The sequence below is a fragment of the Pseudochaenichthys georgianus genome, chromosome 5 (assembly GCF_902827115.2).
Source record: "Pseudochaenichthys georgianus chromosome 5, fPseGeo1.2, whole genome shotgun sequence".
Taxonomy (NCBI): domain Eukaryota; kingdom Metazoa; phylum Chordata; class Actinopteri; order Perciformes; family Channichthyidae; genus Pseudochaenichthys; species Pseudochaenichthys georgianus.
In genome coordinates this window covers 21,353,726-21,369,797 of record NC_047507.1, presented here as the reverse complement: position 1 = coordinate 21,369,797, position 16,072 = coordinate 21,353,726, and the positions used below count along the sequence as shown (strand labels likewise).

General features: G+C 40.8%; 1 protein-coding gene across 1 annotated transcript in view; it reads right to left on the bottom strand.

The window, feature by feature from the left end:
* Nucleotides 1–16,072, bottom strand: part of col7a1 (collagen, type VII, alpha 1) — a 78,672-nt gene that overhangs the window by 10,183 nt on the left and 52,417 nt on the right. The window contains exons 73-99 of the mRNA XM_034084051.2: nucleotides 14,032–14,157; nucleotides 13,641–13,850; nucleotides 13,523–13,558; nucleotides 13,356–13,400; nucleotides 13,135–13,251; nucleotides 12,947–13,018; nucleotides 12,768–12,812; nucleotides 11,854–11,889; nucleotides 10,633–10,668; nucleotides 10,228–10,272; nucleotides 10,064–10,096; nucleotides 9,867–9,929; nucleotides 9,704–9,739; nucleotides 9,426–9,506; nucleotides 9,236–9,304; nucleotides 3,178–3,213; nucleotides 2,950–3,009; nucleotides 2,786–2,830; nucleotides 2,663–2,698; nucleotides 1,895–1,930; nucleotides 1,754–1,813; nucleotides 1,542–1,667; nucleotides 1,381–1,452; nucleotides 1,122–1,157; nucleotides 582–641; nucleotides 439–483; nucleotides 2–37 (exon numbers count right to left, since the gene is read on the bottom strand). Of these exons, the coding sequence (XP_033939942.2) occupies nucleotides 2–37; nucleotides 439–483; nucleotides 582–641; nucleotides 1,122–1,157; nucleotides 1,381–1,452; nucleotides 1,542–1,667; nucleotides 1,754–1,813; nucleotides 1,895–1,930; nucleotides 2,663–2,698; nucleotides 2,786–2,830; nucleotides 2,950–3,009; nucleotides 3,178–3,213; nucleotides 9,236–9,304; nucleotides 9,426–9,506; nucleotides 9,704–9,739; nucleotides 9,867–9,929; nucleotides 10,064–10,096; nucleotides 10,228–10,272; nucleotides 10,633–10,668; nucleotides 11,854–11,889; nucleotides 12,768–12,812; nucleotides 12,947–13,018; nucleotides 13,135–13,251; nucleotides 13,356–13,400; nucleotides 13,523–13,558; nucleotides 13,641–13,850; nucleotides 14,032–14,157 (1,698 nt within the window). The remainder of the gene's footprint in view (nucleotide 1; nucleotides 38–438; nucleotides 484–581; nucleotides 642–1,121; nucleotides 1,158–1,380; nucleotides 1,453–1,541; nucleotides 1,668–1,753; nucleotides 1,814–1,894; nucleotides 1,931–2,662; nucleotides 2,699–2,785; nucleotides 2,831–2,949; nucleotides 3,010–3,177; nucleotides 3,214–9,235; nucleotides 9,305–9,425; nucleotides 9,507–9,703; nucleotides 9,740–9,866; nucleotides 9,930–10,063; nucleotides 10,097–10,227; nucleotides 10,273–10,632; nucleotides 10,669–11,853; nucleotides 11,890–12,767; nucleotides 12,813–12,946; nucleotides 13,019–13,134; nucleotides 13,252–13,355; nucleotides 13,401–13,522; nucleotides 13,559–13,640; nucleotides 13,851–14,031; nucleotides 14,158–16,072) is intronic.

Genomic DNA, 16,072 nt, shown 5'->3' with positions numbered 1-16,072 from the left:
CCTTCTCTCCCCGACCACCACGAATCCCTGCGGGACCCTGACAAAACACATAAACACACATTATTTGCAGCTGCACACAGAAATACCAACATCCATGTTTCTAACTGCAGGCTTGACAGCAAAACTGAAATCCCAGTGATGTCACGACTCCTCAGTTTGATAAAAGGTTCAGCACAGGTTGATCCTTTCTAAAACTATAAGCACTGCAATGCTGTGAGGGAGGACAAGGCCTATTAAAAAACAAGTTTACAATCGAAGATATTGATTTTTGTAAAAACAGCCAGTTTATTATAATGATTTCTGCATGTGTTTTTCCATGTACGCCTTCATACAGACTGACTCATGGTCACTGACTCAAACACAACAATGAAAGCTCAAGAAGAAAGGCTTTGGATGATGTTCCTGAGTGATGGATACAAATTAACTCTTGGTATTTACCGTTGTCCCTCTCTCCCCATCCAGGCCAGCACGACCCTCCTCTCCCTAAGACATGACGGAAAGGAAAAGGTACACAGAGTTTCTATCATCCAGAGGCAGATTAACATTAGATCACATCTTCAATGTTGTAAACGATGTCTTACTCTCGGCCCTGCATCTCCTCTCTCTCCTCTGGGACCGGGGACACTGGCGCTGACTTCCCCCTGGCAACAGAAATATTTGCTCAATTAAAAACAACTGCTGACATTAAGGCAGGTGGACAGGAATATGGGTGTTTCTCAATGTCGAGTACGCTTGCTTGATAGCACATGTCTTCCGGGCGTCTTGCTTCAGAAGCGAGGCAAGAATACTTCCTAGCCTCGGAGAACGAAGAGTGGAACAGGCTAACAGGTGTGCAGGTGTGCGTCATATGACAGGCCCCGCCTTACATTTTCCGCCACAGATTTGGGGAAATTGGTCCGTGCGCAAAGCATTGTGAGGATTTTAAGACCGCGGAGTCTACACATGTGGAGCCTCAACATTTCTCCAAACGAAGTACGCTGGGCTCTGTAGAATTCCAAGTATGCTGGACATTGGAACAGTACTTCGGCGGCACTCGATGACGTAGTATGCTTGAAATAGTGGCTCTGGAGCAGCTTTACTCGACATTGAGAAACACCCTATGTGTCTGCTAGGATAGTCACCTTGTCTCCTTTGCCCCCGTTAGTACCGGGAGAGCCCTAGAAAACAAAGTATTGCATTAATCATTGTTGTCTCTTGTACTTTCTCAGCCTTAACAAAATAAAAAATATTTGCACATGTCCTAACTTAGGAAACCATCTATAAGCATTCATACAACAAAAACCAGAAGTTAAGCAGGGTAAAAAATCACACCTAAATCATTTAATTGAATCTGAGGCTAGCTACTAATTGCAGTGTAATTAAAAAGGGATTTAAACTCACTGCCTCTCCAGGGGGTCCAGAAGGACCAGGGGGTCCGACAGTTCCTGCACGGCCTCCAAAGCCCTGTAGGCCCTGAAACACAATACCTCAATAGTTGAAAATCAACCACCAGCATTAAAACAGATAGCATGCAGGATAGTGAAGTCAGCCGCTCCACTGACCCTCTCCCCTGGTGGTCCTGGAGGTCCTAGTTGTCCAATTTCTCCCCTCAGGCCAGGCGGCCCAGTATTCCCTGCCTTCCCCTGCAGCCCCGGAGGACCAGCTAGACCTGGAAGGCCTGGATCTCCCTGAGTGAAGCCAGTTAGATTTTTGACATGTGGCACATCTTATTAATCATCATTTATACTGTAGCGCACCTCATGCTGTTACTCACCTTCAAACCTTGAGGCCCGTCCCTTCCAGGAGGCCCTGCCTGCCCTATGCCCTTCTCTCCCTGCAACAAACATTTTGTCGTAACTTTAGCATGGATTGGGTTTGATTTCAGGCTTATTATTAAAACACAACCGATCCTTACCTTATCTCCTTTTGACCCAGAAGATCCTTGTGCCCCCTGCATCAAAAACAGAGATATAGGGGTTTGGAAACTGGAATAAATGATTGAAACCCGTACCAATAAAACATGAAATGGAAACATGTCAACTATTGTTATATAAAACACGCATGAATAATAATATCTTGCAGTTTTGTTTAAGGTATTACACATTTCTGTATGCCCACCAAATACTGGTTCGCCTTTATTATTATATCACTGTAGACACATTTCATCAGTATTGGTGTTTACTGTCAGAAGTTTAGTTACACATCAAAAACCTTGTTAGCCTCAAGGACAACACATAATCAAAACCTCAAGCATCAGAGGAGATTGGTCTCAATTACAGTGGACACTTTTAGATAAGAGGTCTAGAGACTTCAATAACACTGCTGATAAATGTTTGATTAGGGATGAATGAAATATTTGACAGACTTTCAAGGAAGGGACTTTGACAAAGCATCCTAATACATTATAAAACCAATAACTGTTTAGTGGTAATAACAGTTTATCTGAATAGCTCTTCAGCAGAGATTCAGACATAATCGACAGGCTATCTTTTTATACACAATGTCATTTGAGAATATTGTAACAATATTTTTTTTATTCGTTGACATCTTTGTCCCCATCCTGATAGAACTGTACCCCACATGACACCCCTAATAGTAGTGTTATGTCGGTATGAAACTTCATGGATAGATGATGGCCTTTGGGGTCAGAAGTCTATTTACACAGTAGGAGCGGATTACTTACATCTTCTCCAGGCTCTCCTGCTTCACCATCCACTCCCTAGAATAACGAAAGGTAACACAACGTGAACTTTTAGCTTAGTTAACTTTATGAATATGTGTTTCCCCGCTGCCTGACGGTACTCACTCTCTCTCCTTTGTTGCCACCAGCACCTTTGTCTCCCCGGTTACCCTGAAACAAAGCAGTTATGATACCATATTAATGAAAAAGCACTTGACATTTCCACGCTGGTGTCTGGTGGCACTCGCTGAGAAGGAACCTTCAGTGCTAATGCTTTCGATCACCCTCACCTTTTCTCCCAATAGACCTCTCTCTCCAGCCGTTCCTGGCAGTGTTTGACCACTAAGACCCTGCATCAATCATAACCAGGAAAGAGATGTCAGCTTCACTGAGCCACTCTGTTCTGCTTCCTCTATTTCATAAATTGTTTTAGTCTTTCATCTCTGCACTGGTCTGCATTTACTGGGTATGTTCAGTTCAATGGGAAAAAATGGTTAATGCTAATAACAGGGACTTACCCTCTCTCCCTTCAGTCCAGGGGGTCCAGCCACAGCCTGAGTGCAGAAAAATGGAGAAAATAATAGTAATTACCTGTGCAGAATTGTAAGGGTTCTTGATGGAAATGTATACTTAAAAGTCATGGTATTCAAGTAGTATATGAACCGTTTGCTTTTCCGGCTTTCAAAGATGAAGAGTCTTGTGGACAGCCAATTTAATGCACAGCTCCTACTACTTATCCACAATCTATATGTTTGTTCTCTGTAGGAGGCAAGGCCATAACACTTCCTTGACAAATGCTTGTGTTAATAACGTAATTTTGAAATCGTCGTTGACAATTTAAGGAACAATTTGTGGTAGTTATTGCTCACAATTTACTTTGTGAAGTGCCGTTTTTCACATTTTTAATTCTGTGTTAACAAAATGACAAATTCCAGAAAGGTTTCGGGGCAAAAAGGAAGCTCTACTGCTTTCATTCTGGAGGACTGAAACAAAAGAAAAAGCTGCGGGGCTGGAAAATGCAATGTTACTTCATCTAAATGAGTTTGGGTGTGTGTGTACGTGTGTGTTTAAACAAATGGTGGCGTGTTTGAGCAGATGGGCAAGTGTTGCCTCGTTATTCATCAAACGAGTGAACTCACTGACAGAGTCACTGCGGCTCTGTCCAAGGTGCTGAACCTGAGGCAGTCAGCAGTGAGGGAGCTGTTCAAAACACTCATCACGATTCATGGGAACATAACAAACAGCGGGAATGGCGGCGAATACCAAGAACCTGACGAGCAAGCTCCTTTTTTGTATCTTTTTCTCCAGACACTTTTACTAGCAAAGAAACTCCTGTGAGGAGTTTAACCTTCTGTTTGGTTGTTAAGACGGAGACCATATGCTGTAATCGCAACATTCCTGCTTCCACTCCAGCTGGGCACCTTACATGTCATACCCTTCTCTCTGATAAAGGTTACAATATGATATTAACTCACGGTAGAGACAGAGTGTAGAAGCTTTTAAAGACACACAAGAGGCTACTCTAGCATAGCATGTGAGTTTGAGTCGGATACCTGCCACCATACATTAAGTTAAGCACCATATAAAAGGCATCATGTGTAGGAAAATCGAAAGGTTATACAAGCAAACATTGTTAGAAAAGGCGTTAAACAATACATACATCAAAGAAACGTTTTCCTGATGACAGATGTGATTTGCTCAACAGCAACACCAAATGGGAGTACAGTCCACACTCATAAGTTAGAGATTGGTGTTGCTAACTGCAATATTAATAATATTAATTTGTGAACAAAAAGGTGTTTTGAGCCATGTTTCATAAGAGACAAACAGCAGCGATGATGTTATGTGATGAGCCCTCCAGAGAAAAAGTTGTGAATGTATGTGACCTTCTCTGTCATGTTCTGTCTCATTGAGCTGAACGTGGCTTAATTGTGATCCTCATCAGCAGTATTGGCAAAGATATTGTCCTGCCGAGCCAATCCCTATTAGATGTCTGCAGTCATTGCAATGAAGACAACTGGCAGGCAATTATATGTTGGTGTCAGTGGTAAGGTGGTTTCCATTTGAAGGCTGAGAATGCTGCATGATAATACGTTGAGTATTGCAAAATGTATCTGTCAAGAGGGCTCTCTTTTTTTTAATATGCAAACTGAATTCTGACCCGCCAGGCATGTTGCTAACATCGCACTTACAAGATATATATACATTTACACATAAAATCCAGACCGGCTTTTTGCCCCTTCAGACTGACAGTCTGGTTCCGAACACTCAAGCCAATTGCCCATGAATCTATGCAAGGATTTAGCTGAAATACACATTCACGGTTGGCTCCTCTGTTATTTTTAGAGTGGGAGGCAAGACAGGCCTCCACAGGGTTTTTCCCCATTTAGCTATCATTCTGCGAAAACACTCCAGGGCTGTGCTGCACCAGATAATACAGACCTGTGAGGGTAGTGCGAACACAATAATGAGTGACAATATATGTTCCTGATACTGTAGGTGAGAACTCATTTTACTGGGTGAGCAAGTGCCAGAGAATTTGCTTTTTGAATGTCAATCAATAACAGTCGCATAACAGAGAAATCCCACTGAGATAGCTCGCCCGGGGAAATGGAGCTCTTGTATTACTGCGTAATCCCTGCTCAAAATAGCCATCAAATGGGGGAATGTTTTTGCATGCTGGATATTTAATATTACTACTAGGTAGCTTACTGACAGAAATAATGTCCTTTGACTTGTAAAAATGTTGTCCCTATACTGTTAAGCAAAATCATTGAGAGAAGTTAATGGAGATAAAAAATTAACGAAAATGCTTTCATACAGATCTACAGACCTCTCATACAGAGGCAGCTGTATTACCACAGAGAACTGGACATACTTTAACGAAGACTCACACAATTAATTACCCACACCAACATATTCCCCAGGTAAAAGGCGTGCTCGACCCCATCCTTTGCATAGAAGCGACATGAGAAACTAAAACGAGACCTGGCGAAATCCTGTCTGACCCAGTTTAGGAGTTTTGATAAGACTGTCTTATCTTGGGATAGCAATAAAGCCATTACAGAACGATCATTTAAAGATTCCTAAGTTAGGATGTCATAAACACTTCCCATAAATCAAACTAAATGTTTTTTAGTCTGTATGGAAATGACAACACAGATGGGGAACAACATGAACACCATAATATAATTGTCAAAAGGCTATTAAAACGGCTCTTTACATTTCCAAGAACACATATAATACCTGACATTTCCTTTCCTCCATTGACTAGTGGCTCCAACTACTCATAGCTAAGATGAACCTCCATCTTTTCCCCCATAAAAGCAAACTACTGTTGCTAGACAATGAAAAGTGAGAGCTGTTGAAATTCAAATCAAATATACAGGCAAGGTAGCTATAGCTAGGATTCAGTTATTAAAAAGTTATTACAAAAATGAAACACTTAATAATACTATCATTACCTACTGTATGGATAGAGGATAAGAGAAAGCAATGAATTTAGCAATTACTTTAAAAAAAAGGAAGATAGCAAACAGCACACAGCTATCTCTTGGAAATGTAACTTAAGATAGGACAAGAAGTTTGATACAGTATGTTTCTGTAATGAGTGGCCATATCTGCAACTTTCACAAAGAACTCCATCACAGAACAATATTAATATCATTGATGTTGCTATGTACAACAACACTTTTTGATTTAAACACCCACAATGTATGCCCATTGTATTGTTGTTCCTGAATTTAACTACAGGCTACTGACAGATCCCCTCTCCAACAGAAAATGTCTCTATTTTATGATGTTTTCAGTTTGTGAGCTGTTTAGAGCGCTAGTCATGTCCCTCTCCCTACCAGCTCAAGGCTCATACGCTGCAATCTGCACTCTAAACACGAATTCAGGCGACCTTTCACCTCCACTTAATTAAATGCATGGTTGCAAGATAAAAATGTGAGTTAATTGATTTAGATAAACATTTTAAGTTGCAAACATTAATTTATAAGTTGTGTTGACGTAATAATGTTGGTAATTACATCAACTTAATATTGTGTGTAATTTGAACTCTGATTTCTGTGTTAATTGACTTAAAACAAAATTCAAGTTGTAGTAAGTAATGCAATTGGCTTGATAACTTAATTGTTCTACACCTTGAGTTAAGGATTTCAAGTCCACTCCCACCTAACATGCCTGGACAAGTTCCCACAGTTAAGACAAATAGAAATATACAAAGGACATTTTAAGGTGAGTGTCATCTTAAACACATGAAGATAGCCTTGTAGTTGCACTGTAGAGGCAAATTGCTGTTTGACCAAAATTAGCAGCCTTTGAACTGTGAATAGTTCTGTGAGAGGATACAAAGTAGTAGAGGCTACTGTGAGAGTACACATACTTTGGTTACTATTGTGATATCGCTTTTTATTCAAAATGAATCTCTGTGAAGCAGATCAAGGATGCTTCTTGAGGTAGGATCGTTATTTAGAGTTGTCATTGAAATGCAAGTTGTTGGCAGTCACCCATTCAGAATATATTCATTTAGGTCATTTCTCTTTTTTTCCTTTTTCAAAAATAGCACAATACAATTGAAGTACGCAGAGGACTATAGCCATCCGCTGCCTTGTCGTGTACCTTGGAGAAAAGGAAGAGGACCTTTTCAAAGAGTTTAGCGAAGTAATTAAACATCTTGAAATAACATAACATCCACGGGCACAGTGGAAAAACACAGGACAAAAGCACTGCTCTCTGTCAGTTACATTTTGAAGCATATTGCACTTTTGGCCACGCTCCAATCAATAATATCTTAGCAACGTTCAGCATGGATAGGTGTTGACAGCAATGGCGTGGGAAAAGGATTGTGTACAATTGTAAAAGTGGCTTCTGCTCTCACTTAACCAGTTCAACTATTGTATGGAACCTGCTAAAAAGATGAGAAGATACACTAAAGCTTGCACGGTTGTGATTGACAAAATCTGTCCACATGCATTTAAACACTAGGCAAAGTACTCAAAAGCACCTCTGTGTGTCTTCAGGACCACATTGTCATGATGACACACACATGCAGACTCAATAGGTGAAAACAATACCAGCGTTGCTTTAGCAGCTGGTAATAATGGCTCTGAATTAGCTAAGAGTGACAGTTTAAAAAGTATGCATTACCTAATTCATTATCTCTTATGCGCTAACCTATTATTTAATGTGCTTCAAAAGGACATGAATATCGCCTTCATCAGTGACCGGTCCACCCAGGATCTGACCATACGATGGCAGCCATCGTGGTGGAGGGAAACAAATGAATGAGCCAGCATTCTGCGTTAAATGTGTTCATACGATTTGAAATAATGACCGTCGGCAGTGCAAACATCTTTGTTACATCTTTTGTAAAATTGATGTGTGTGATCTGCAGATTGGTGGCCATTGAGAGTTTGTTTCTGTAGTTTTACAAACACTTTACAGATTTGACATGGCTAATGTGTTTATTATTTATTATTTGTGGGGCAATTTAAATTTGTGTTATTTATCTTTTTTTCAAGATTGAAATGAAGCTCAGCGCAAGTTCTTTCAGAAAGACTGGGTGTATATACATTCACTCCGCAGCTGCATATAATCAGCTCATCTTTAACCTATTACATTTCACCTCATTCTCCAGCAGCCAATCACTGTGCTGCAGCCAAACTATAAAATGGTTCTCCTCTCTCCTGCAGTCAGCTGTGATTTCAGGTGTTCGTGCACCTTATCATATGGCATGTGTCAATAAATGTTCAAACTAAATGAATTCTCTCCTGATTGAAACATCATGTGTTGAAATAAACAACTGCAGTTCAAAATAAAAAGTGAATTGCCTAATATGTTTGTTGTGGAATCAATTAATTTCTTTCTTTAAAGGCAAAAACATGAAAAAGCTAAGAAAATAAACTATTGAATACAATATATTTGGAGCAACTTAATTTATAAATGGTTGTCAACTTAAAAATGTGTGTTCACAATGATGGTAATTAAGTACATACAACTTAAAATTCCTTTTAAATCATGCGGTAAAACTAGTCGGAACAACTTAATATTTTGAGTAATCAACTTCAAAACTTGTGTTTATAATACCAATTATTAAGTAAGTGGTAATTAAAAACACCTCTGATTGTAGAGGAAAAGCCTTCTCCCCTAACTCAAATAACTTTGTTGCTTTAAGACAATTTCATTAGAAGTTGTCTTAACTCAATAAACATCGATGCAAACTGTTGCGTTGATTTTCTTTGTTGAGCCAAGGCATTTGTTTTTAGTGTTCTCAGACAATACAGAGCGCTACAATATCACACAGCTAGCAGCCACATAAAACCGACTCCTGGACATAAAGAAGAGTAAAGATTACAGGGATACCCCAGGCAGCTCCAGTTGGACAAACAGCAGCAGCTCGAGCACGACCTCTGACTCGAATAGGCCTCAGATGAAAAGTCTTGCAGTAGTAAGCCACCGTTAGCTTTACAGAGATGTTTTTTTTCTTCACATCCAATAAAAGCAACATCAAATACAAATTCCTTGACTGTCTGCTGAGCAAGAGGCTGATGGGTAGAAACAGCATGTTCTCACCTTCCCTGGAGGACCGCTGTCTCCCTGCTCCCCCTTTAAGCCGCCCAAGCCTGGAGGTCCAGCAATGCCCTGAGAAGCAAATTACACAATGATGTCACGAGGAGACCTGATGAAAACAGCTCAGTGCACACTAAACACTGTCAAACACAGTAGATGACACTGACACACACACACACACACACACACACACCTGCTTCCCAGGTAATCCATGTGTTCCTTCTTTCCCAGGCACCCCATCTCTTCCAGGGACTCCTGGTTTACCAGCTTCACCCTAAAAAAAAAAAACACAAACGTCAGTATGCTTGATTGTAATGTATGACTAATTTACCTAGAACACCACAAATGATCAATTCATATCAATACTATTGTTTTTTCATATTAGTGAGGTATGATAACACATGTTCAAAACAAGCAGGAAACCAAGAAAATGGTCGTAGAATGGCAGCCAGCTCAGGTTTGCATACTCACCACCTGCCCTGACAGTCCTGGGGCGCCATGAGGACCCTGCAGAGAGAAATAAATACAATAGTAAGAAGGAACATAATAAGATACACGTAATCAGATGTTTGATGAATTTCATGAGAAACATGAGGGCAGTTTTTCCCTGAAGATAAGAGGTGGCGACACTCACCACAGTTCCGGGGGGGCCTGCTGGTCCTGGCAGCCCTGTGCTCCCCTGGGCCCCCGGAGGACCCTGCAGAGAGCAACGCAATAAGTCACACACTGCACATCTAAAGCTTCACCATCTCAACTGGAATTTGATTAGGGCAAATTAACCTAAATCTCAAAGATGTTAGTAAGACAAGTAGAGAAGTGAAGTTATTTTACCTTGACACCAACGCCTGGCTCTCCTTGATTGCCCTGTGAAAGAAACAAACTTGTTATGACTTTGAAAGTAACAAACAAAAACATTATAAGAATTGTTAATTAAATTAAAAGAAGCATACAGTAGATGTCGTCACACCTAGCACAGCAAGATATAGCTAACTCACCTTCACACCTGATGGACCTGGAAGGCCATTGGGACCCATGGGGCCCTGATCAAAACACAGACCACACATATTTAAACTGCTGCTGTTACGTGTAGGGCAGAGACTAAGGATTATGTTCACTGTGTATCAATCGCTTGGTCTATGAAATATAAAAATAAAATGAAATATTGATCCCAGTTGGTCAAAGTTCAAGGTGAGGTCTTGTTTTGGCAGTCCAAAAGCCCAAATATATTAAGTTGAATTCGATTTTTTTTTTAAAGCAGGAAATCTCTATATTTGAGAGGCTAAGAAAATAACTTGTTATCAACATAGTTAGCAATAGCAATTATTTTTCTTACGCAACTAATCGATTATTCGACTAACATCATGTATTTGTACCCATGTTGTTGTATGTGCAATACTTACAGTTGGCCCCCTCATGCCAGGCTCTCCTGGGTTTCCCTAAAAGCAGATACAAGTCAAATGCAGTAGATTGCATCCTTCAATTACTCACAAACCTGCACACATGCCACATTTTAAAGGAATATTTTGACATCTTGGAAAACCTTGTATGCTTTCCTGAAGAGAGCCAGACGAGAAGATTGATATCACTCGTGTTAAATACATATGGCTTCCTGGAGTCTGCCCTGATTGCTTGGTAACCGCACTGTCATGACGACACTCCAGGTAGCCACTGCACCCAGTTGGTAAAAAAAGTCCTATAAGCAATTTGTAAAAGGAACATGTATGTCAGGACCCTCCCATCTAACTCTATGAAAGAAAGAGAATAACTGTATTTCCCAAAATGTCAAACTATTACTCATTGCAACATATTTATGCATAAATATGTTTCTAAAAATGTAGCACAAAAGTTGTATTCTTCTTGCTCAATATTAAACAACATGGAGTTTACATAAGTAATATAAAGACGTGCCACTGATTCTCACAAGCATCTCTCTAGGAAACACAAATAAACACACACATAAACATCTGCCTGACTCATAACAACAGGTACGACAACACAAACACAGAGGATCAACAATGTCAACAGATAGACACTCATATGGTAAACTCTGAAAAATCAGTGCCGTGCGAGAGATAAGCACAACAGACAGCAGCAGGAACAGCTGCATGCACGATAAGCAGACTCAAGCTAATTCAAACATAGTAATTCTACGAGCAACATCCTAATTTCGTATTCCTCTCTACTGCTGTACACTGGATCGTGGTGAGAGCGTCAGCCGACTTATTTTCATCTTTTCCTACAAATATGTGGTGTTTCACAAGTTTAAAATGTGTGAGATTGGCTCAGATGCTTTTGGGACAGGTGGTCTTGATTAATATGTAATGAGAAACTGATTAAGGTCTGAATCTTATCCCAGACTGCAGCTCCCAAAAGTATATTTCCAATACAAATAGTTTAAAAAGGGGTACAATTGGCCTTGAAGGTACATGACAATGTGTGCATCCTGATGATTTGGTTACTTGTCTCCTGTTGTTTAATGCAAAAGCATCCACTTCCTGTCTAAGCTAAAGCACATACTGTAGGTATCTCTAACGCCTTGGTGCATTCCCCACACAGAGAAACATTTTCCCAGCTCTCCCTCCCCAGAGCTCAAGCATGCCAGCCAGCAGCAGGAAACCTACCGGTCTGCCTAGAACTCCTGGGAACCCAGGCATGCCCTGGAGAGGATGGAAGATAGAGGAAGATGGGTGACAGGAGGGTGGGGGGACAGGTGGGATGGAAGAGGGGAGACAAACACAAAAAAGGAAATGGACAGAGATAAGAAACATATGAGGAGAGAGAGTAGGTACAGTAAGAGGGAGGTGTTAGCTGCCCAGCTGCAAAAGGTTACTCTCTAAGATCCATGAAGACTCAGGAGGGGAAAAGAGCTCCATAAGCCAACCCAGGGGTTTGCTGTGAAGACCAAGCCTAAGAGGAGGCCTCTTTGCTGGGTACTGGCTACTCACTGGTCGACCTTGAGGCCTAGCAGGCCCTGTTGGGCCCTGCTCCGACATGGAGGGAAGGAAAACAAAGAGTGTGAGGAAGTGCTTAAAACCTTGCCTCTCCTTTATTTTCATTTATTCCTGCACCCGAGCAGACACATATGTTAGAGAGAACACAATTTGTGTGTGGGATTTGAATGGTCACTGTAGATAAAATGGTAAGGAGAATGATAACAACTTAGCGTGTCCTCGGATGTTAACTGGAACCCTGCTGGTTTAATTTCTTACAAAGCTGAGTGCATTAGTTCATTCATATATGTATGTATAGCAATACTATAAACGACATAAGGCCAATACACAATAAGCAGGAATATAATTAGTATATTATTCACTATATATAACTAACTATGTATTGTTATTCTCATAAGAAAGAAACACACTTACCTAAACTGTCGAAATAAATATGAATAAATAGTACACATATTTCTTAACCATCAAAGCCAATAATATAACATGAATAATAATAATAATAATAATAAAAAGGAAAAGGCACAATATTGTCAACTTCATCTTCAAAATTATGAATTAGTTCACATCAAGAGCTTCACACTTACCGGTTTCCCATCCTGACCAGGTTTTCCTGGTTCTCCTGGTGTTCCCTGAAATAACAAAACACAGATTGCTTCTTATTAATATATGGAATATTTTGTTATCATAGCATTAGTAGCAACAGTTAAATCAAAATAGGATCTTGATTGTTAGAATATTCCAATCTATCAGTAGAGCCATCTACCTGTGAGCCGTCACGTCCGTTATCTCCAGACTGTCCTCTGTCTCCTTTATCTCCACGAGATCCCACAAAGCCCTTTAAGACACAACATATATGTAGCTCATTAGCATATAGAAAACAATCAACGGTGCAAGACGTGAGATTTTCCATTATCTGTTAGTGTGTTTATATGAATCATATGAAAATCGTACTCGTTCTCCTTGAGGTCCTGGCAGTCCTGCAGCACCAGGTTCTCCCTTTTGTGCTACAACCCCTGGAGGGCCTCTGGCCCCGGGAGGTCCTACCAGTACTGACTCAGCAGATGCTCCCTAAAGTACACACACCAACAAATAAATGTGTATCTAACATTGATAAAACGTGCAATCTCCATAGTGATCGACTGCATCGATAAAAAGGATGAGAAGAAGTTTACCTTTTGACCTGCTGGGCCGGCTAATCCTGTGAGCCCAATCTTACCCTGAGAAACAGAACAAATTCTGATTTCAGTGCTGACTTGCTTACATATTGTATATAAAGAAACATTCATTTGTTCTTACAATGTTGATGTAGAGTTCCACAAAAACAATGTCAAACACTTACAGATTCTCCTTTGTCCCCTTTCTCTGCTCTGTCCCCCTGAAATACAAATATCATGTCAGCAGGAGGATGTGGTAATGAAAATATCTTCTATTTTTTAACCCACCTGCCCTGAACTCACCTTATCTCCAGGTCTTCCAGCCTCCCCCAGTTCTCCAGCCCGCCCAGGAACCCCCGGTATCCCTGGTTTGCCCGACTCTCCAGCGGGTCCTGAGGGTCCCTGTGGACCTCGCTCTCCGATGGCTCTCCCTGGAGGCCCAGGATTTCCCACGATTCCTCGCTCCCCTTGATCCCCTTTTGATCCTCTATCTCCTTGGAAACCACGGGAACCCTGATGCACAGCAGGAAATGGAAAAAGGTAAACAAATCTACATTTTAAACACAGATAACACAGGTGTGCCAGAACATGTTATTAGACATCAGGACAGTGTGCACCATCTGGACACGCAGTGATCTTACTGAGAGTCTTCATCAAGTTTTTGTGTTAAAAAAAAGACCTTAGTCATACTCACATCTGCACCAGAGGGTCCTCTCAGTCCAGGTTCACCACCGTCACCTTTGTCACCCTTAGCTGCCTTCTGCACTGTAGGAGCTAGCGGTGTGTCCTTTCTGTCCACAACCACCTTCAGATCAGACACCTGTGGCGAGGGGAGAAAGAGAAATGGTTGAGGAGAGCCTCGTAACTTTCAGCCACATGTGAGTGTCTGGGAAATGCTTGAGACCTCATTATAAGTCATTCAGATTTATAATAATATCTTAGCAGGGTTTTGTGATCATTTTTAAAATGAAAAAGCACAAACTCTGGTTTTTCTGTGAGGGATTGAGACATGTTTTTTTAACTGCAGGAATACTTAATAAGGTAAGCAAACTTCAGAGTGACATTCAATCTAAGAAGTGACAATGCAGTCATAAACCTTGGTCTATATGTCATTATCACAACAAGCCCAACATATTGCTGTGGCTTTTACTACTTAAAGGTCCCATGCCATGCTTTCTGTTTATTACCCGTCCCCTTGTGTGTTATGTAGCTTTTTATGCATGTCAACGGTCTGCAAAGTCACAAACCCGAAAGTACACCGTGTAGCGAGTAAAACTCTAACACAGAAAAGACGTGTCTATGCTGCCCCAGCATGCCTCGTTGGAGATTTTTACTTTTCCATTTTTAATCTCCGCGGGGCTTCACACGCACACGCAGACACACACACACACACACACACACACACACACACACACACACACACACACACACACACACACACACACACACACACACACACACACACACACACACACACACACACACACACACACACACACACACACACTGTGAGTGAGTGTGTGTGTGTGCTCAGGCTGAGTTCCGCGGTGTCTCGCTGTCTCGCAGACCCCACGCAGCAACCAGGAAACGACACCAGTAATCCAGCTCACACTGTCCGCTCCTCGAGCCTCAAAGGGCGGAGCAGCGAGCCGCGCAACGTCCCGCCAACACGGCACCCAGACCCCACGCAGCATTCTCATCTGTTTGTCATTAGTGGTGTCCTTTTCTGGTTGCTAACAAACGCCATTGTAAAACATAAACACTGATGTTCCGCTGTAATGGTGGTTGACTAATCAGAACAGAGTGGGCGAGCTGACCAATCAGAGCACAGTGGGCTAATAGGGAGGGGGGGCAGGAGCTCCAACAAGCCGTTGAGGACAGAGAGTGAATACACATACTATACAGAGATGCTGTATGAGGAACCAATGTGATTTTGGAACATTGAACAATGTAAATCTATTCTAGTAGACCTCAACAATGGAATTATGATCAGTAGAAATGGCCATATTATGGGACCTTTAAAGCGTTTTTTCGCTGTTGTTTTTTAATATTATGCGAATCCTATATTCGAGCAAAGCAACTCTGACATTTTTATTTATAAACTAATTGACAAGTAATAAATACATCCGGACGTTGTAAATGCCACAATGACACATGCAAGAACAAATGAACAAATAATAAGTCCTTGCTAAAGTTTTAGGACAACATAATTAGCACGAAGATTATGCTAAAAATATGAATCCGTATATCCATTAAAATGTGTCTTACTGTCTTAAAGAAATCTACAGCTTGGAATGTATTTTCAAATCAACTCCACAACACAAATGCATTTTTACATTTGAAATATGACCACTACACACATCTGAATATTAACCAAGAGCATTGAAAAAGCATTAAGAGCAGGTAAAAATGGTTGGGGGAAGTAGTTGTATACAGCTGCATACAAATAATGAAATCATTCTGATGAAGGTAGTGATAAAAAAGAGTAACAGTCAAAATTATCCATCAAAAACAAATGTTGTGCTTTGGAGTCAGTGTGAAGCCATTACTCTTCATCAACACTACAGACATTTCCATCTCAAAAGGAATCAAGCAACAACCTCAAATGTAAAAATGTATCTATGGAATTAAGATGTAGCTCCTTAACGTATGTAATACTGACTATAAAAGGTTTTGTTCCTCTGCTTTAGAGGCTTGACGAACAAAAATATTAGAGAATAATTTAATTTCAAATC